The sequence below is a fragment of the Oncorhynchus keta genome, chromosome 23 (assembly GCF_023373465.1).
Source record: "Oncorhynchus keta strain PuntledgeMale-10-30-2019 chromosome 23, Oket_V2, whole genome shotgun sequence".
Taxonomy (NCBI): Eukaryota; Metazoa; Chordata; class Actinopteri; order Salmoniformes; family Salmonidae; genus Oncorhynchus; species Oncorhynchus keta.
This window is the reverse complement of record NC_068443.1, coordinates 41,625,224-41,646,680: the sequence shown is the minus strand read 5'-3', so window position 1 is coordinate 41,646,680 and position 21,457 is coordinate 41,625,224. Positions and strand designations below refer to the sequence as shown.

At 42.9% G+C, this 21,457-nt stretch overlaps 1 protein-coding gene across 2 annotated transcripts; it reads left to right on the top strand.

The window, feature by feature from the left end:
* The first annotated feature begins 805 nt into the window (after positions 1–805).
* On the top strand, positions 806–11,344 carry LOC118402349 (Y+L amino acid transporter 2). Of its 2 annotated transcripts, none has more exons than XM_035800495.2 (10): positions 806–1,000; positions 1,435–1,959; positions 3,162–3,287; positions 3,950–4,094; positions 4,821–4,944; positions 6,291–6,394; positions 6,782–6,878; positions 7,087–7,236; positions 7,426–7,609; positions 9,026–11,344. In XM_035800495.2, exons 2-10 carry the CDS (start codon positions 1,452–1,454, stop codon positions 9,118–9,120), a joined length of 1,533 nt encoding a protein of 510 aa, XP_035656388.2. In that variant the 5' UTR covers positions 806–1,000; positions 1,435–1,451; the 3' UTR covers positions 9,121–11,344. The 2 variants fall into 2 exon arrangements, with proteins under 2 accessions (XP_035656388.2, XP_035656387.2); XM_035800494.2 differs by having other exon boundaries at positions 808–989.
* Positions 11,345–21,457: the final 10,113 nt, after the last annotated feature.

The window sequence follows — 21,457 nt, the reverse complement described above, 5'->3', positions numbered from 1 at the left end:
AAGCTCCGCCCGCCGACATCCTAATAAGGAAAACAAGAGCAAAGAGAAAGAATACGGCAGACAGAGTGGGAGGGTCGTCACAATACTCCCTATGTCACAGTTTCCCAAACTCGTTCCTCGGGACACCAAGAGGTGCCTGTTTAGGTTTTAGCCCTAAGCACTACAGAGCTGATACATATAATCAAGTAATTATCAAGCTTTGATCATTTGAATCAGCTGTGTAGTGTTAGGGCCAAAACCAAAACGTGCACCACTTGGGGTCCCGGGGACCGAGTTTGGGAAACGCTGCCCTATGTAGTCAGTCACACTTGATATTCTATTTTCTTGTATATCACCTTATAAGACCTTCCATAAATCAGCCTATTGTTGTACTGTAGGCCTCTTTTCTTCATTACCACCACCACACTACTGTTCAGACATGGTATCATGACTTACTGTGTACAGTCAATGTATAATGTTTCCCTTGTATTAGAGGCCATGTTTGTTTGTGACTGCCATGTTGCGAAAACTAAATGGTCGGGGGCCAAACTGTGATATATTTCATCATTCAAGTCTCGGGCCAGTTACAAAGTAATTCAAGGACACTTGAGTGGGATCAATGGTGGGACTCGACTCCACAATAATATCCACGTAAACATTTTTGGTTTGGTTTTACTGCATCCGGCGTTTATCTGCGTTTATCTGCGTTTATCTGCGTTTATCTGGACTCCCTCAGGGCAAGAAGGGTGGGGGTGGGCTCTCTTTCGGAGTACCGACATTCTCCCGAAATAGCAGGAGAGAGGGTGTCATCGCTGGGAAAACAGCCGTTGCACTGGGATTGCAACACTGACTGTCCTGTTGCTACCTCTCAACTGTGTGAGCTCCTCCAGTTATATTTGAGTCATGAAACTCATCGTGGGGACATGACTGGTCGACGTTTGAGCATTCAGCCTTAGAAGAGGAAAATCCCTGATTCTCTGTTGTGACCCTTGTTCTCTTGAAGACAACAGGTGCAGTAAATGTATATATTTCTTTACTATGTTTTATCACTAGATCATTGGGTTTATCGATTTGTTTTCTACCCGTGACTTGGACTCTTTGTGTAGACGACCATGGTAGAGGAGACTTACTTGTGACCAGAACATTGTGTCCATTTGTACAATTACAATTGCATAGAATGTATATTTGACCCTGCTGAAGATCTAAGAGAGCAGGTGCTCTGGCTCTCCTTCAGAGGACATGGCAGGATAATTGTTTTGGTTTTAGTATCAGGCAGCCTCTTAGGCCAATCCAAATTTAAAGAGATACTTCACCCCAAAATCAAACAAAACTAAATTGAAAGATTAGCACTTTTTTATGTAATGGGTTTTGGAATTAACTGAGGGTGGGCATTGTCTAATATTTGAATCATAATATATTTGATTAACTTGACCTTTAACCTCCTGTTTTCCTCAGCTCCACATTAAGGCAGAATGAGAGAGAAGCTGGCTGCCATGTCACGATCGCTGTGCCCCGGCTCGCAGGCCGAGGCCAGCGACGACCCAAAGACACCGAACGGCGGCGAAGAAAAGATGCAAATGAAGCGCGAGATTTCCCTCCCCAATGGCATCTGCCTCATCGTGGGCAACATGATTGGCTCTGGAATCTTTGTCTCGCCTAAAGGCGTCCTCATGCACAGCGGCTCTTACGGGCTATCGCTAGTCATCTGGGCTCTCGGCGGCATCTTTTCCGTTTTCGGAGCACTGTGCTATGCAGAGCTGGGAACCACGATCACCAAATCGGGCGCTAGTTACGCCTACATCCTGGAGTCGTTTGGCGGTTTCCTAGCTTTTATCAGGCTGTGGACATCCATCCTGCTCATTGAGCCAGCCAGCCAGGCGGTCATCTCGCTGACCTTCGCCAACTATCTAGTGGAGGCGTGGTACCCCACCTGCCAGCCACCCTACGACGCCATCCGCCTCATTGCTGCCGCCTGCATCTGTAAGGGACCTGCCTCTGTTTGTTTTTACCACTAACATTAAGTTACAAATGGAAGACTTTATGGACCAGTTTCCCGGACAATGATTTAACCTAGTCCTGGACTAAAAAGCTATTTGTCCGTGTCCCAGAAACCGTCTCTTTGTGTTTTATCAATTTCTATTGGGGATAACTAGGGTCTAGTAACAATGACTATTTTAGGTAAAGACTCAAAACATTTCCAGCCTTGTTCTTTGAGAGGCTTCTGGTAGAGGTGTGTCTATTCATGTCTGTCTAAACATTTGATTGTGAAGAATAGAATTGACGGGTGTTTTGGAAAATATTTATTTTTGTGTGTGTAATGGTACTGTATGTGCCTTTACTAGAATGAGGCCATGTTCAGATAAACCACTCTCTTTAGTCACGCAAACACATCCTCGACTCAATGCCCAGTCAGAGCATTAAAATAGCTCTGAACGCACTTTGCTTTGTGCAGCTCCTCTTGGCCATCTGAAATTGGCACTGAGCTGGTGTTTAGGTTAGAGAGCAGCAATGCCGTGATTCAGCCACACTGTCGAGACTAGAGTTTCCCTCAGCCCAGAGACATCTGCCACTAGTGCAAGAGAGGCTTGACAGCCAGCATGAATCAGCTACGATCTGGGTCTGCGGTTCATTAACCGAGTAACTACAGTGCTTGTCTGTGTAAAACAGGCCCCACTTAAATGGTTATCTCCTCGTCAGGACACATAATTAGGAAAACTCTGGGCCCTAGATTGGTTTGACGGACGTTTGGTTTCTCCTCGCAAGCACATGCACACACACACACACACACGTTTGACTCATCATTATGGAGTGAGAGAGAGAGAGAGAGAGACAGACACACATTCCAATTAAAACATGCCATTATTTTTCATCTGCCAGTAGTGTACCATCTCTGTTCCATCAGTTTCATGGCAGTGAAGGGATGTGAGGTGCTTGCTTTTCCCTCTGCTTCAGTTACCATTGGTTTCAGTTACACAAACAGTACAGATTGTTCTGTGACAGAGATCAACTATTTGGGGATTTGGAAGGGGTAACTCTGGAGCATACTGATATTACGAAAAAACAAAACAATGTTCTACTTTTCTTCTGCTTTGTCCTTTTCTTTCTCCTACTTTGCATCCGTTTCCTACAGAATATCATCTCTCTCCCCCCCCCAACCCCCCCTCTCGCCCTCTCTCCGCCAGGCATGCTTATCTTTGTAAACTGTGCCTATGTTAAGTGGGGAACCATGGTCCAGGATCTATTCACCTACGCCAAGCTCATGTCACTCATCCTCATCATCATTATAGGTATCATGAAGATAGCCAAAGGTAGGAGAGATTGTGTTGTGGAGGGGATATGGGCGGAAGATTCACTTTTATTCTTTGCTGATTGTAGACTAACTCCATGCCGTTTTTAAAAAATTGTTAGCTAGCAATGTCCACTATAACCTGGCTAACATTTTCGGAGAATGTAGCACTTTTAGCTGAATGGCTGCTTCTGTTAGCAGCCATTTTAAAGAATGGGGAAAGTGAGGGAGGACACCCCTTTTTGTAGAAGGGAGAGCCATTTCCCCATGCTTTTGAATGCATTGCTAACGGAAACAATCCCTTTTCACTAGCATTGCTACATTCTCCGAAAAGATACCCAAGATAATGCGACAATAAGATGATTAACATCCCTTTAAAAGGGGAAATCTGCAGTACAAACATTAGCAAAGCATACACCCAGCCTCAGTTTTGGTAAAAACAGGGATGAGGCTGAAGAAATGTAACCACACTCAAATTCATAGACAAAGCTATGGTTACAAGGACTGAATATCCATGATATCAAAAGTATGCGTTTGAGGCTATTTAGTTTTTTGTTTACAATTATAGTATTTACAAACAATGGAGTGAAAGGGGGGGGGTCTAAAGATATGCAATAGAAGGGATTAATGCTACATGTCTTTTTCTCTCTGCCCCGTCTCCCTATTTCTCCCTCCTGCCTGTAGGAGAAACCCAGAACTTTCAGAATCCGTTTGAGGGTTCCTCCATGGAGCCTGGGTCTATAGCTCTGGCCCTCTACTCTGCTTTGTTCTCCTACTCTGGCTGGGACACACTCAACTTTGTCACAGAGGAGATCCAGAACCCAGAGAGGTAATCTACCTGTTTCTACATTATTTTATAACGGGGCCATATGGGGTCATGGCATTATACATGCATGATTTTTATTCATCTTTTTTTAGTTGATCGGATCTATCTTAGCCCAGAGAGTGGTGGACTTGTTAGCAGGCGTTATACACCCAACAAAGTATACATCTCCTCTCTTCCACTCTCACAGCCTTTGCCCATTATAAACTCAAACATATTTCAGACTGTACTGTGTATCACTGTACTCGTGCCTGGTTTAATTTGAGTTCAGCCCATATTCAGAGAAGCTGCGTCAGTACTGTCATCCCCAATCAGCCATGCCCCCTTCACCCAACACTTTCTGCCCTTAGAGCAAAGACAAAATCACTATTCATGATTGGACTGTATATTTGGATGGTGATACGATGATTAAGCACCCGGAGTAAAATGGGAGCCATGCTCAAGGCCTAATTTGGCATGGCGGTGAAGAAAGGACAAGGTCATGAATAGAGACAAATGTTAAAGAGCATTGGGTTTATTTATACTTGGGTCTATTGTACAAGAGTATAATGATGATGGATATTTTTTTTATTGATGACAGCTTCTTTTGGTAACAAACAATCACCAGTTTTTCCCAAACATTTAAAATAAATACTTGTGTATAAGAAGTATTGAAAATGGCCTCACCCACTAAATAAAAATGATGGATTTGTTTCACTGACCTATTGACCTCTGACTTCTTTATTGCTATAGGAACCTGCCTCTGGCCATTGCCATCTCCATGCCCATTGTGACCATCATCTACCTGCTGACCAATGTGGCCTATTACGTGGCTCTGGACATGTCCTCTCTACTAGCCAGTGACGCTGTCGCCGTGGTGAGAACCTCCTGACCCACATGCTAAAAATAGGGCCAAATATGGGGCTGTTAAGATCATGTGACCCGTCTCTGTGTCCATGTTGTTAGAGAGTACTATATAGTACAATATATCAGATAAACCCAGATAACCATTTGAATCATTTCAGGAAATGTAGTTATTTTACTAGAAGACACGTTGTTGCGTGCAACATAAGTGATAGCACTGAATTCTACGGTGTATTTTAAATATAATAGTTATATACCTTTGATGTGACACACTCCCATCACAATACTGAACAAAAATATAAATGCAACACGCAAGATTTTAAAAAATATCAGTCAATTGAAATAAATTCATTAGACCCGAATCTATTGATTTCACGTGACTGGGAATACAGATATGCATCTGTTGGTCACAGTAAACGCACGCTGGAAGTAACCTTTAAAAAAAAAAAATGCCTCGGGATCTCATCACGGTATCTCTGTGCATTCAAATTGCCATTGATTAAAAGCCATCGTGTTCGTTGTCCGTAGCTAATGCCTGCCCATAGCATAACCCTACCGCCCACCATGGAGCACTCTGTTCACAACGTTGACATCAGAAAAGTGCTCGCCCACACGTTGCCATACACGTGGTCTGCGTTTGTGAGGCCGGTTGGACGTACTGCTGAATTCTCTAAAGCGAGAGGTCTGCTGAGCGCAAACTTGAACGTTGTGAAAATTCTGTGCAACTTCCAGCATGTGTTTACTGTGAACACTAAGGTTGTACCCACTTTAAGTTAGTTTCAGACAGTGGTCAAGTAGGCTTTACAAAATAATGCATTTTATTATTCCCATACCATTATCACAGAGAATCAGACAAATTATGCTACCCTCTGCTTATTGGCTACTTATATTATTCAAGCCCGTCTCAAAATACAACACTGCCCCTTTAAGACCAAGCTTAGAGGGAACATTGGTTGGATGCGGCTTATGGTAGAGAAATAACATTCAATGTTCTGGCAACAGCTCTGGTGGACATTCCTGCAGTCACCATACCAATTGCACGCTCCAAGGCATTGTGTTGTGTGACAAAACCGCACATTTTAGAGTGACCTTTTATTGTCCCCAGCACAAGGTGCACCTTTGTAATGATTATGCTGTTTAATCAGTTTATTGATGTGCCACACCTGTGAGATGGATCTTGGCAAATGAGAAATGCTTCATAACAGGGATGTAAAAATTTGAGAGAAATAAATATTTTGTGCATATGGACATTTCTGGGAACTTTTATTTCAGCTCATGAAACATGGAAGCAACATTTGACATGTTGTGTTTATTTTTGTTCAGTGTATTTTACTGAAACCATTTCGTCTAATCCCACAGACTTTTGGAAATGCGGTCTTGGGACCGTTCAAATGGATCATTCCCATTTCCGTGGCCATGTCCTGCTATGGAGGACTCAACGCCTCCATCATCGCTGCCTCCAGGTACTGACCACATTTTTCTGAAGTTTAAAGGGATAGTTCACTTTTTTGAAGCTTTAGCTTTTAAACTTTTTTCTAATGTGCATCTAAGGTGTTGTTGTTTCATCAAAACGTTTTTTAAGTTTGTTAGATGGTTATTCAGCAACCAATGTCAACAATCACCCAGCTAGCATAATTGGAGCATGTAACATGCTAGTGAAAACATATTGAACTAGTTAGTGGTCATTGAAAGCCAGAGCTTTATCCCTTCAATGACTGGCAATGGACGTTATCTGAGATATTTGAATGTCCTAAAATCAACCTGTGGTTAGACCACCTCAGATATTAAAATCAAGTTTTACGTCTGAAGCGCTGAAACATTCCATTGTGGCCGCTGAATGCCCTGTCCAGGTTGTTTTTCGTGGGGGCGAGAGAGGGACACCTTCCAAACAGTCTGAGTATGATCCAGGCGGAGCGCTACACACCTGTCCCCGCCCTCATATTCAACGTGAGTGACATCACATCTCCATAGAGCATAATGCTCTCTTTTTGATATCTTACTGTATAGTATATCTCTCAGGTCACAAGTGACTCATCATTAAAAGCAACCCCAAAAGGAATCTGTGATCCATCTTTCGAGAAACACTCACCTATGGTGCATTCAGACCAGACCCACAGTGGAATGTCACTCATCCCTGGGTTGTGTGTTCTTCCAGGGGTTGATGGGCTTGATCTTTCTGTGCGTGGAGGACGTGTTCCAGCTCATCAACTACTTCAGCTTCAGCTACTGGCTCTACGTGGGCCTGTCTGTGGCCGGCCTCATCTACCTGCGCTTCACTCAGCCAGACAGACACAGACCTGTTAAGGTAACGTTAGAAAGATTGGTGTCTGAATTTGAGTGTTGTGTGTTTGATTGGCTTGGCTCACTCTCTCACACACATACAGACGAGAGAGAGGGATGCCAATGGATGAGTAAACTTGCATCTGCATAGTTGTGCATCATCACCATAGCTTGATCTGCTGTACCCTGACTAACCACTGGCTCCTATCCACAGCTCTCCCTGTTCTTTCCCTTCGTTTACTGCCTGTGCAGTCTGTTCCTGGTCATCGTCCCTCTGTACGGTGATACCATTAACTCCCTCATAGGGATCGGCATCGCCCTGTCTGGAGTGCCTGTTTACTACGTGGCCATATACCTGCCTGAGGACAGGAGGCCCAAGTTTATATGCAGAGTAAATGGTAAGGACCAGAGCTGTAGACACACAGACACAGGGCTGGTTTCCCAGAGCCATTTTAAAGCTACTTCAGGACTTGAAAGCATGCTAGATGGAAATGTTTTTTTGAAAGTGCTTTTTAGTCCAGCATTTGGTCAAACCGTCACCCATTTTTGCAGACAATTACTGTAAGAAATTCATATGCATTGTAGCTAGAAAGTAACTGGAAGTGTTGTGATTTTGAATTCTAATTCTGCCATTTCATGTCTGAACAAATATGATTTCAATGTGTGTGTAGCAGACTGGCATGTCCACACATTTTTCACGTGTTTGCGGATTCATATGTGTAAGAATGAAAAGTTGAAAGTGTGACCGAAAAATCTAAAGATGTATCTTTTTGAAGCATGTTAGTAAAGGGTGCTAAGTTGGAAATCTGTAGGAACGCCTGAGTTTATTGGGTGGCTGATTAACAAAGAGTGCCACTGTCGGCAAGAGAGACATAGTGAGTGTACAAAATATTAGGAACACCTAACACCTTCCTAATATTGAGTTACACCCGCTTTTCCTCTCAGAACAGCCTCAATACCTCGGGACATGGGACTCTACAAGGTGTCGAAAGCGTTCCACAGGGATGCTGGCCAATGTTGACTCCAATGCTTCCAACAGTTGTGTCAAGTTGGCTGGATGTCTTTTGGGTGGTGGACCGTTCTTGACACACGCGGGCAACTGTTGAGCGTGAAAAACTCTGCAGCATCTGGCACCTACTACCGTACCCCGTACAAAGGCACTATATTTTGTCTCGCCCATTCACCCTCTCTGAATGGCACACATACACAGTCCATGTCTCAATTGTCTCAAGCTTAGAAATCCTTCTTTGACCCGCCTCCGTACCTCTTCATCTACACGGATTCAAGTGGATTTAACAGGTGACATCAAGTGGTCATCATGGATTCACCTGATCAGTCTATGTCATGGAAAGAGTAGGTGTCCTTAATGTTTTGTACACTCAGTGTATTTACTATTGATGGTGAAGGGAAGGATAAATAACTCCTTTTGGGGTTTTCAGAAGGATATCATCACTGTAGCAACCACAGCTCTGTCTGTTACAAATTGTTTGTTGTGCATCCTATCCATGTTGACCAATGAACAACAAGTCCTCTGAGTGTAATTTGATTAGACTGTTTTTAGACTCAGTGGTTTGATTTTGGCTGTGGATCTGGGGGACTAGGAATATATCATTAAATGTGGTTCAGGGAAATGTTTTGTCAGTCCACAATGTCACTCTTTTTCCCTGAGCTTATCAAGCCCCGATGTGACTTAGTAGTCTGGTGTATCACATGAAAGAAACCACACATCAAAATGTATTTAGGCTCTTCCAACATCAACTCCGCCTGACTACTTGTTTACATTTCTCTTCATCTCTCTCCCCTCTCCTTGCCAGCCTGGGTCACCAAATACACCCAGATCGTGTTGTACTGCTGTCTGACTGAACTTGATGTGGAACCAGAGGAGCGAGAAGACAGCAAAGCTCAGTGAAGAGGCCTGGTGCCCCCCCCCCACATGCCTGGAACACGAAACCTGACTGAGCCGTGCGTGGACAAAGGCTGCACTGAAGGGTTGGCTGGTGGGGGCTCGATGCTTGCCCAACTGCCACATTGCGTTCTCAAAGGCTTTCCATGTCTTGAGGACAAAAGAGGAGCTGGTACTTGATCATGTGCGAAATTGAACTGATAACTGTGGGATTTTTTTTTGTTTGTTTTTTTGTCGAACATATTATATTTTCCTATAAGAGTATGACTGTAATGTGCTCATGGTAATATAATGTAATGTGCTTACCTGTGTTCTTCAAGTGTTTATACCTTAATGTTCCTCCAAGAGGTTTACCTAGTTATTTCTTTGGATAGCACTTTACAGTACATGTCCTACAGTTCTGACAGTCAACAGTCTTTGGCTTGTGTCTTCTTGTGCCGAGTCACTAAGTGGTGGTCTGACAATGTTATGACTTACAAAACATGGCCGAATGGACCAATCGGTATGCTGTAAATTACATACAGTAGAACTAAACACATAACGCATGTATTAATTACAATATGAGTTCTCAAACAGGGATTTGATGATTAAAGTGTTTGGTTTTTAATTGCTCAATGATTATATTTCAACGTGCTAGTTCCTAAAACTGTTGTGGCCTACCATTTTATTTAGCTAGGCTTGGGCTCCAATGCAACCCATTTTTATCTCAATATCAAATCATTTCTGGGTAACAATGAAATACCTTCATGTGACTGTTTTTCAATTAAAATGGACAAAAAGAAACAAAATAGCTTCTTAGCAAAGAGTAATTTCTCAAGCAAGAATTTTGCTAGGACTATCTGTGAGTGGTCAGAGAGAATACAGGAGACGGCACGGGTCAAAATGATTGATTGATGACCGTACGTCATGATGACGTGTACATGTCTGAATTATGGGCCTCCGGCCCGTCCCCCCTGTTCATGTGGTCCCGTGTTAGAGGGTGTGTGTTATTTTATATCTCTATGGAATGCTTTGAAGTCGTCCTGTTGCTTGATGTCTAGGGGGGCTGGTTGAACTGGGGAGGGTGGGGGTTAAGTGTTTGAACTTTTGGGACTGGGTATGTCCCCCCACCCCCCAGTTTTATCTCCCTTATGGTTGTTATCTATGAAGCAGGAATGTCCAGGGTTATGTATCTGGGGCCTAGGCTTTATAAATGTCCAGAACAAGCCATTTTTAAGACCTGAATATTAAACATCTAAAATATGTCTACAAGGGGAATTCTCGGAGTGCTCTGTAGCTCATGTCATGAATCCAACGCCAAAAGCCTGGAGGATATTTTGCTTGAGGCTCCAGAATGTTTTAAAGGATTTTTGTGTACAAGCGAGGGCCATATTTCGTACATATTCAACCCGGAGGAATCTACGGTTAAGATATTCACAGACAGCGTGTCCCAACCCTTTTATCGTGCAGAACCCGAGCCTTTTTCTCCAGCGCTAAGGATGCGAGAATGGCTTAAAATAAGGCTAGCTTTGTGTCAAATGGAACGCGCCCTGAGTGCTTCAAGGCTGCCCGGATATGCGTTGGAAGAACAAGTCTGTGTACGAAATGATCTAATGGCTCTGAGAGTCACTTCCATGGCTTATACCCCGGACTCCAGAGTGACAATTTTAGCATGTGAACAATTTGACAGGTCAAATGCTACGGTCAGTTCATATGTATCATCCAAAGCATGCAAGGATGTACATTTTTTTCAAATAATGTTCAGTTTTAAATGGCGCGATTACCCCATTTTCCGAACCCTGATGAATAAGCTGGACAGTCTTTTTGAAAATGGTGAACAATTACGGCGATGGCCGAGGTTATCGTTGAGACATACCCCGGAACAACAACAAGGTCGAAGGTGGATCTTTCCCTGGCTGGAAAGTGGACAGAGCTTCGACGGAGCGCGGAAAAGACTTTGCGATGGGGAATTGGAAACGGATAATGTCCAGGGCTAACAGGACCCCCTATATCTGGAAGAAATAATAAATAAAAAAAATGTTGAATTATAACGTGTGTTAAAATGTAGGTGTTAATTTTGAAAATGTATAGCCCCCATTTAACTAAGGGGTAGCGCTCTTTTCTCTCACGCTAGGGTCTGGCGCAGACAACTGTAAGATCTGAAAAAAACATGTATTATTTTATAGTCTATTCCTACATGGGTATGTTATGAACATTACGTTTTATTAAAGTTTGTAATAATGTACAAAGACCGGCCTCCAAGGTTTTATTTTTTATTTTTACATAAAACACGTGTGATGCATGTTTAAATATTATTCAAATGTGTTACTTAATTCAAACATGTCTTCAAGGTTGTACGAAATATTTTGGAATTCAATAAAAGGAATTTAAAAAACGGTATCTCACCCTTTAACTATGGGAAAAGCCTATTTAACAACGTCTTCCAGCTCTGTCGCGAAGTAAAATAGAATCAGAGTGTGTGTGTGTGTGAGTGGTCTTGGGGCGTAGCAACAGGCGTGTGTGTGGGTGTGTGGTTGTGTGGGTGTTACATAAATCCTAAGGTGGGGGGTTTCAACCAGGGGTCCCAGGTTTACATTATCCGTCATATGGCCTGTCAAGATATAGGCCTACAGCCCGGGTTAAACACTGATATCTAATCAACACACAGGGATTCTAGCAAACCCAATGCAGACAGAACGGTACTTTGAATTCAAAGCCTTTTGGGGGCTCTAAAACAGACATACAGGGGTGGGGTGTAGCATACATCTCTCAAAAACTCATTCCGTACTTTTAGATAGTTAGGGACAGAACTATTTTTAACGTTGTTAGCATTGCTTTAGCGCAAACATACAGGCCCGAATATTGAGCTGCACGGACAGATTAAAAAAATAAATGTGAATCTCGCATAATGGATATTTCTGGAGGTGAGTAAATGAAAAACATATTTTAAGATTTGTTTCAATATTATTGGAATATTAACCCCTAGTTATTTGGGTATTTCAGACCAAAAGGTTAAAAAAAAGTGTAGATATAGCATATAACTGTTAATATTGTCTAATGGTGTCTAGGATCCCCGACATTTACGCAGCTTTTACGTGATTTACCTGATCTGGAACAACATGAGGGGGGTTCACAGGAGCAAAAGTCAGGCAGGCAATCACCAGCGGCCTTTTTTCGTTGTAAGTCCTTATAATTAAACACATACCCAAGAATATTTATATATAAAAATAAAAAAATAGGGTGTACTATTTAAAAAAAACTATTTTATGTATTTACAGCCGACATACAGCCAGGAATGATAAAGGATGCATTATGGACATCTGACACGCAGGACTTTGATACAATTCTACCGTTCTGTACGAGCGATTTTTCAAACTCACCGCAAATCCAGGGAACATCGACCCCCGCCCGAAATATTCCAGACCGCAACAGGCAAAGAGCAGTGGTTGCCCAAGTACATTGCTCTGAATCAAGCCCACCCGAAAACTACTGTTGGGCCGGGAACTTGCTGCTTCACGAGCCGGCGCTCCAGGGACACGGTACGAGACCATTATGCAGTTTTGTTATTAGTTATAAGCGTTTTTATTAGTTATAGATCTGTTGATAGCCTATGTTAAAACAAGGACAAATAATGTTTTTTCAGACTGCCCGGAGACATCCAGGCAAAAAAAATCTGGAACACTAGAGGGAAAAAGTCACACACCCCCGGTTTCGGCGATTCGTCACAACAAGCGCCAAAAAAGGTGAGGTATTTTAACTATGCATTGTTAATATATATTATTATAACGGAAAGGTATTTGACACTTGTATGAAGCTAACATATATTTTTTTATATCTAATAAGGTAATTTTGTATGTATTATTTTCATCAGACTCCTCCCCGGCGAAAAACGGCACAGACGACCACATACATCTAGAGCTGGGGGATTCCGGCGCCCGAGCATTCCCGATGAAACACCCGAGAGACCTGTTTTTAATAACATGTCAGATGTTGACGACCAGCTATTCTGTGATGCGGCCAACCTTATAGACCCAGTCAATTCTACGGCCTCAGTACCTGCAGCCGAACAAGAAAGGTTTTTCAAATTATTTTCCAGGGCTTTGAAATCGAGGAATGTTTTGCTATACAAACGACTGGGGGATTTAATTGAGAGACAGTACAGAGACGATATGTTATTCTGGCATAGAACAATTCCATGCATGTTAAACAGCAACCCCATTAAAAAAACGCAAATACAGACGCTAAAATCATACATGTAACACCAACCATTACAGAAAGACCCCAAAAAAACGAGCACCCTTAATTATCCAAAAAATGGCAGAACTAACGCAACAAGGGGAGACAGTAGAAAGCATATTAACACAGATTCCAGCCGAACTCCTAGAAGTTATTAAACGTATGAACGAGTCAGGAACGTTAGATGAAAGCATATTAACACAGATTCCAGCCGAACTCTTAGAAATTATTAATCGTATGAACGAGTCAGGGGCGCCTGAGGAAAACATGTTATCCCAGATTCCCGAAGCCCTCATAACCTTAATTAATCGGATGAACGAGAGTCAGACAATTTCGGCCCCGACCACCCCAACAGCGATAGAACAACCAGTAACGCCCAGGTCCGTAGAGTCTGAAACGCCACAAGATGTTTTTGGGGAATTGGACAATTGTCTAATAAATCTGGAGGCAGATGTTCATGATAGACGTGTCAGGGTTGTGTACAGGAATAAATTCAACAATACAGAGATTCGACGGTTTTTCAATTTCCTATGGGTGAATCAGAATCTTGACTATGCTGTATTTTACATGATGATAATGGACACTCTAAATGATCTGTTAGAGAGACGGCAAGAGATTATGGCGAACCTCGTGATGTCTTACAGTTGGAAATTTGTAGAGATAGCCTGCATAATACAGTATCTCTTATTTTACCCAATGGCGAAGCAGATCTTGAACAATTTACCGCGCTGTTAGAACACCTAGTTCAGTCAAATTTAGCTATCATAGCCGATCAGACCCTCGAGCTTGTAGTGCAAATAATACGTCAACCGCAGGGGGGTGGTGGGCAGAGAAGGAAGCTTGATAGCCTAATGCAGTCAGAAATCATAAGCAATAAAAGGGCCTACCTCATAAACGTTCACAATCCCGATAATAAGCTATGTTTTGCCTAAGCTATGTTTTACTTAACCCAGGATGTACTGATCTGACGGCATTGCAAAAGGCTAGAGAGATCCAAACGGCGGTGGGTCTCGGGATACATGAAGGGGTGGCATTCTCAGACATTGTCAAATTTGAAAACTTTCTGAATATCAAGATTGTGGTTTTGTACCACAGTAGAGCTAATGCAGCTCTCTTGAAGTTCCAAAACACCCCCCAACCGCACCCTCAGATTCTGTACTTTTATGTGCAAAACGAACATACCTATGCCGTTACCAACATCACGGCGCTCATAGGTGCACCCTATGTGTGTCCATCCTGCCATACCGGCTACACCCGAAAGGGGGGGCACTCATGCCGTTATAACTGTTCGGTATGTCAGGATGCAGAGTGCCCTATGCAAACCTTAAACTTGACACCATGTGAGGATTGCCATCGCACATGTCATTCGACCTACTGTTACGATAAACACAAAATTGAAACATGGCACCCTAAGGCCTGTAAATCTGTAAGCATTTGTGCCATTAACAAGAAATGCCCAAAATGTCATTGCAATTACAGCCTTAAAATAGATAGCCCTAAACCACATGTTTGTGGAATCATACATTGTCCAATCTGTAAAGGGCCGCTGAAAAGCAGAAATGCTGAAGTGGTTCAAGAAGTGCCACACGAGTGTTATATTCAGCCCTTGGCTGAAGATGAACATTCAGAGAAATAGGTGTTCTATGATTTTGAGACAAATCAGCAATCGGGGGATCATTTGCCTATTTTTGTATCTACCATGACATTCAAGGGGGAAAAGTGGTCTGCAGAAGGATCCAATTGTGCACGACTCTTTCTAAAACATTTTAGAAAACCACAGTACCGAAACTTTACGTTTATAGCGCACAATGCTAGAGCCTACGACTCTTACCTTCTTCTGAACCCCTTGATACAGCACGGCGTGGCCCCCAGTGTCATAGCTCAAGGTAGTAAAATCTTGTGTTTTGTAGATCCAGCCTTCAACCAGAGAAACATTGACAGTTTAAGCTTCTTACCCATGAGATTGGCTCAAATGCCAGAGGCCTTGGGTTTTGAAAACTCTGTGAAAGGCTGGTTCCCCCACGTCTTCACATCTGAGGAGAATCTACATTATATCGGATCATATCCCAGCCCAGAAATGTACGGGTGTGATCAAATGTCTCCCAAAGAGCGTAAGAGATTCATGATTTGGTATGAGACAGTAAGACATGGCACCTTTGATTTCCATAAAGAGATGGAATCATACTGTGACAATGATGTGGTTATACTTCGTGAAGGATGCCTCAGATTCAGAGAAGAGGTAATCAAAGATGCAGGCATTGACCCCTGGAGTTGTACAACTATTGCATCAGCATGCATGAAAACATACCGTACACACTATCTGCCTACAGCCTCTATAGCTATCCCCTCGCCTGACAACTACCGACGCCAATTCAAGGCATACTCTAGTGGGTCCATTCAATGGCTAGAGTATATGGCCCAGGATAAAGACATTTTTATTCAACATGCTTTGAATCGAGGGGAGAAAGAGGCATTTGGCTCTTACCATGTAGATGGCTACACCCAGATTGACGGGATTGAGACTGTGTATGAGTACAACGGTTGTTTCTTCCATGGTTGCAAATCTTGCTTTGTGCCCCAGAACATGTGTGTCCTAACCCAAAAGACTTTTGGGGAAATGTACCAAGAGTTTCAAGACAAATTTGATTCTTTACAGGCTACTTACGGTCTAAAAGTAGTTGTTTTGTGGGAGCACGAATGGACAGCCCTCAAAAAGTCTGATCCTCATGTTCAAGCATTCCTTTCCAGCTTTGACACCCCAGAACCTCTGGAACCAAGACAGGCCTTGTAAGGCGGCCGTACCAATGCTTTGACATTGAGGTATGTAGCGCAACCCGACGAGACAATAGGCTATGTGGATTTTACATCCCTTTATCCGCATGTAATGAGTTCCTCATGCTATCCTATAGGTCATCCTGAAATGATTCATCGTGATTTTGACTTACCTCAAAACTATTTTGGTCTGATCAAAGCAACAGTCTACCCTCCAAGGGGTTTGTTTATACCTGTGTTGCCTTACAGGGGCCCTCAAGGAAAACTTTTCTTTCCCCTTTGTCGCACCTGCAGTGAAAACATACAACAAACCCCATGTGATCACACTGATCAAGAAAGAGCACTGACAGGTGTATGGGTCACAGCTGAATTCTCTAAGGCTTTAGAGATGGGGTATCGTGTGGCCAAAATCTTTGAAGTATGGAACTTTTCAAAGAAATCAGACACTCTTTTTAAAGAGTACATCAAGACCTTCTTGAGATGTAAGCAAATGGCTTCAGGCTATCTTGCATCGGTCACAGATCAAGAGAGTAAAGACAGGTACATTCAAGACTATCACGACAAAGAAGGCATCCTTCTTGACCCTGACAGAATAGAGGTCAACAAAACCAAACGAAATGTGTCGAAATTGTACTTAAATTCGCTTTGGGGCAAATTAGCGCAGAGGTGTAATATGCTAACAATGTCGATTATTAAAGACCCTGAAGAATTTTTCGAATTCGATTTTTCGGACCAATACGAAATTTCACATTTTTCATTCTTGAGTCAAGATATTGCCTTGGTGCAATGGCGACGTAACAAGAAGTGGGTTCTACCCCCGGGTAATGTAAATGTGTTTCTTGCAGCATTTACCACGGCCTATGGCCGACTTGAACTGTACAGGCTCATGGAGCAGCTTCAGAGGCGGGTTCTTTACCACGACACAGACTCTGTGGTCTATGTAAGCAAACCGGGGGATTGGAGCCCCCCACTCAGCAACTATCTGGGTGGCTTAACAAGTGAACTCGCAGAGGGTGACCATATCACAGAATGGTCATCCTGTGGGCCCAAAAGCTATGCTTTTAGAACTCTAAAGAATCACGTGGTATTGAAAGCCAAAGGAGCGACTCAAACCTATGAAAATGCCCAGCGTGTAAACTTGGAATCAATCACACGCTTGGTCGAGGGGTTCATAAATGACAGGAATAGTGACTTGGAGATTTTGAGCTCCTACAAAAAGATTGTTAGGGATAAAAAGGGCTTCCATCTGAGGAATTCCCCACTCATTAAAAGATTCAGGGTTGTCTATGACAAGAGAGTGCTTTTGCCTGACGGGACCACATTGCCCTATGGCTACTGACTTATGCTACAGGCCGCAGTGTGTCAGGCGTGCCTCAAAAACTATGAAAAAAATACAGTTTGTGTAAAAAACTAGGAATCAATCACACGCTTGTTCGAGGGGGGTTCCTAAATGACAGGAATAGTGACTTTGAGATTTAGGAGCTCCTACAAAAAGATTGTTGGGTATAATAAAGGGCTTCCATCTGAGGAAGGCCCCACTTACTAAAAGATTCAGGGTTGTCTATGACAAGAGACTGCTTTTGCCTGACTGGACCACATTGCCCCTTTGGCTACTGACTTATGCTTCAAGCTACAGCTTAAGATATAATGACTGCTGTAGAAGGTTTTGACCCCCGGTTGCAACTACCATTTTCGGCCTTAATCGCAGGGCCTTCGAATAGTGGTAAAACTTGTTTTGTAAAAAGTATTTTAGAGAATTCTGAACATGTGTTATCTCAAAAGCCTGATAATGTTGTGTGGTGTTATTCATGTTATCAACTTCTGTATGATGAATTGTTGAAGACAATACAAATCAAGTTTGTTGAAGAAATACCTGATACCTTGTCTGATGATGAACTTTTACCTCCTCATGAAAACAATCTGTTGGTTTTGGACGATATGCTATTTGCAGGTAGCGAACATCCCGAAATTGCCAGAGCGTTTACCCAATATACTCATCATAGAAACCTGTCCGTGCTTTACTTGGTGCAGAATGTGTTTCACCAAGGTAAAAATAGCCGCACCATCAGTTTGAACGCCAATTACATGGCTTTGTTCAAAAATCCTAGAGACAAACTACAAAATAACACTCTAGCTCAGCAGATGTACCCGGGAAGGAAATCCTACTTCATGGAGAGCTACGAGGACGCTACCTAAGCGCCATTTTCTTATTTAATCGTGGATTTAAAAGCAAATACTCCAGAACACCTGAGGCTACGAACCGGTCTGTTCCCGTGGGAGTGGCCGGCTGCGTACATTCCTAAAAAAAAGTAGCCGCTATGTCTCTGCGTTTAAAAAGAAACTTGCCCCTCTTGAGAAGCCTAGTTGGGGCTACATCTAATGAACGGAAGGCCATCTTGGGTCACTGTTCTTCAGATCTCATATTATCCCTATGTGAGATTGCTTTGAATCTTCTCAAAGGACGCATTCCACTCACCCTGACACAATTGAAAAAATTAAAGAGACAAAAGACCTCGATCAAGCTCTTTGCCAATAAAAGGGTCAGTCTTCAAAAGAAACGACATAGCATACAACAGTCTGGCGGTTTTATTCTGCCTTTACTAAGTATAGCCGTGCCCTTCATCACCAGCCTTATTGCAGCCCGACGTGGTGGTTGAACACATAGGTTGATGGCCAATAAAATGTATCTGGTGCCACAACAAGAGTTGGATAGACTTTAAAAAAACAAGTGCAGGGGCCCCCGAAAATATCCGACAAACAGCGGAAAATGATTTGGATACGGCCATGAAGGATATTTTGAATCAAAAAGGATTGAACCCCTATGATAAGGTCCAAAAATACACAAACCTCTTGCAAAGGTATTTGTCCTTGGTGAAACAAGGGGAGAGAGAGACAGGCCATTTAACTATTTCCCTACAGGACTCTTTAAAAGATGACGAGCCTCGCGAGAGCCACGCCCGTGTAAGGCCTGTACCGGTGAGCTTACCGTCTGAAGATCAAATGCCTGTTGAAGATAAAGTTATGCATGACTTGTTAACCCATGTTCCGGCACGTAACAGGAAAAATGTTAGCTACATTATGAACAAGATAAAAGACTCAAATGGGGCAGCTACTTGGAAGTTTATCCTTCAGGGTGCGGTTGTCAAGGGTTCACATATACTTGACTTGCTTAAAAGTACCACATCTGCCCACAAGGTTGCTGATGACCGAAGACCTCCAGGGTGGCTTCAGTTTCTTAAGGCCCTGGCCATCCTCAACATACCCCTCTCGGGTGTACCCAACTATACGATTCGGCAACAGATTCACTCTTTAAAACACAAACTTTCACCGAGATACGGCACCCCTAAAGATGCCCCAAAACCATCGCATCCTTATGAAATGAATGACGATAACCCATTTACCCCACTGAACGCCTCTGGACCTTTCCCTAATCCCGATCTCTCTGGGTGGTTAGCCTTTTGAATGACTTTTGAATGACTATGATTAAATTGAATACATTTTATTTGAAAAAAATAAGCAATTTAACATTTGTGGCATTCTTGAAACATTTGGCGTGAGCATACGCCTTGATTACACGTTCTTAAAGGATACACATTTGAACACTTTTGATATTTTCTAACAAAACAAGCTACAACTTTATCATTACTTCTTAAATCATCCTTATAAAGAGACATAACATCTTCAAAATAAACTCCCCGGGCTCTTTGGCATAGGTAGAATACACAGTGTTGACCGCATGTCGTTGAAAGGGTATCTTGCACCTGTTTGATGTTGTAGTATATCTTTGAGCCGTTTTTGGTCAGAAATTCTTTAATAGATTTGGGGAAATGTGAAAAACCGGGGGGAAAGCAATAGGAATCAAAAAAAGTTGAGATTTTTCTTCCTCCTTCCTCTTCTAATGTCACAGCTAGCCAATGTTCACCCGGCATGTGTTTAGGATGGGTATTGACAATAAACATTGCAGGCCGCACCTTCCATTTCTCCATAGGTAATTCATCACAAGCCAACACTCCACAAAATTGTTTTCCAATCAGTCGGCTCATCAGCCCTTCCAACTCTTGGGTATTCATGTCTTTGCTCAACGATCCTTAATAATAATCTACTAAAACCTGTCTTCGGCTATTCACCTCCAAGATTGAATCAGAGCAGGCATAAACAATCATGCTAACGGTACAGGCTAAAGGTGTACGGAAACGCATTTCCAGCCTGAGGTTACCTTGGGACACCACAGAAAGATTTCCTGAGGTGTCATCATCTGGGCATAAATTGAAAGCATACATTGTGTAACCCTCTGCAAAATCATTTCTGTCAATAGGTAAAGAGAGATCTTTTAGATGCCTCCCGGTAGCCAGGAATAGATTGTAAAATTCTCGCACAGATATGTTGTTATTAAATTGTGGTTGGAAAGCCTTAGCAGGGACCTGACGTCCGTCCTGACACAGAGCGACATACTCTGCATTGAAGTGTTGAAAATTAAATGGGTTTTTATTTAAGCTGCCCGTATTGGAGGCGTGATCAACCAAACCTATAACCACGTATCGCGGTAAAGGGCCTAGAAATAGGTTTTCTTGACTGCAGATTCTGCTGCCCACAGGTATGCTAAAGGTTTTCATGGTAATTCTTTGGAGAGGGTAAAGGGCATTTCCTTTCAGCAAAGCCTGTGAGTGACCCAGACGAACTGCCGGAGATACCGATACTTTTTTAATAAAAAGCGTGGCCCCCAACACTTTTAAGCTAAAGTCCCCATCCGTTGCAGACATTAGGCAAAACTCATCCTTGGCCCTGGTTAATTTTAGTCTTAAATCAACCGCATTTAAGAGTAAACGTTCTTGAAAGAAAATGTCAGAGTGTATAGGGCCTAGCAGATGAAACTCTCGAGATTCTGCACAGTAGCGAGCCCGTGCGGCCAGGCCTTTATTTGCACCTGTGGATGGGTCTGTCGATTCCATAGAGCCTCCTGCAGTATCCTTGCTAAAAAGCCCTGCGCTGAATTGGGTCTTGAGAGTGTCTTCAGAGTAGTTGAGTAAGCATTCCATGATGGCACGGTAGGGGTATGTGGCACTGCTTTGACTTATTAGACATTCCCCCAAAGTCACATCCACTTGGGAGAAGATGGTGGCCACTGGGTAATTAATGAGACTCACTTTGGCATCGTTTGCAATATCAGTACCATCTCTTTTGGTCACTTTTAGACGCAAATGCACCAAGGTGTTGTTGAGGTCCAGATAGTTGTCACCGTGGCCTGGTATGAAAAACTCTATGGGGCCGTTGTCTGTGATGGCAGAGAGTGGGGCTATCTCCACATAACTGGACCTCTCTACTGAATGTTGGGTTAAGGGGGCCGTGAAAAGATCGA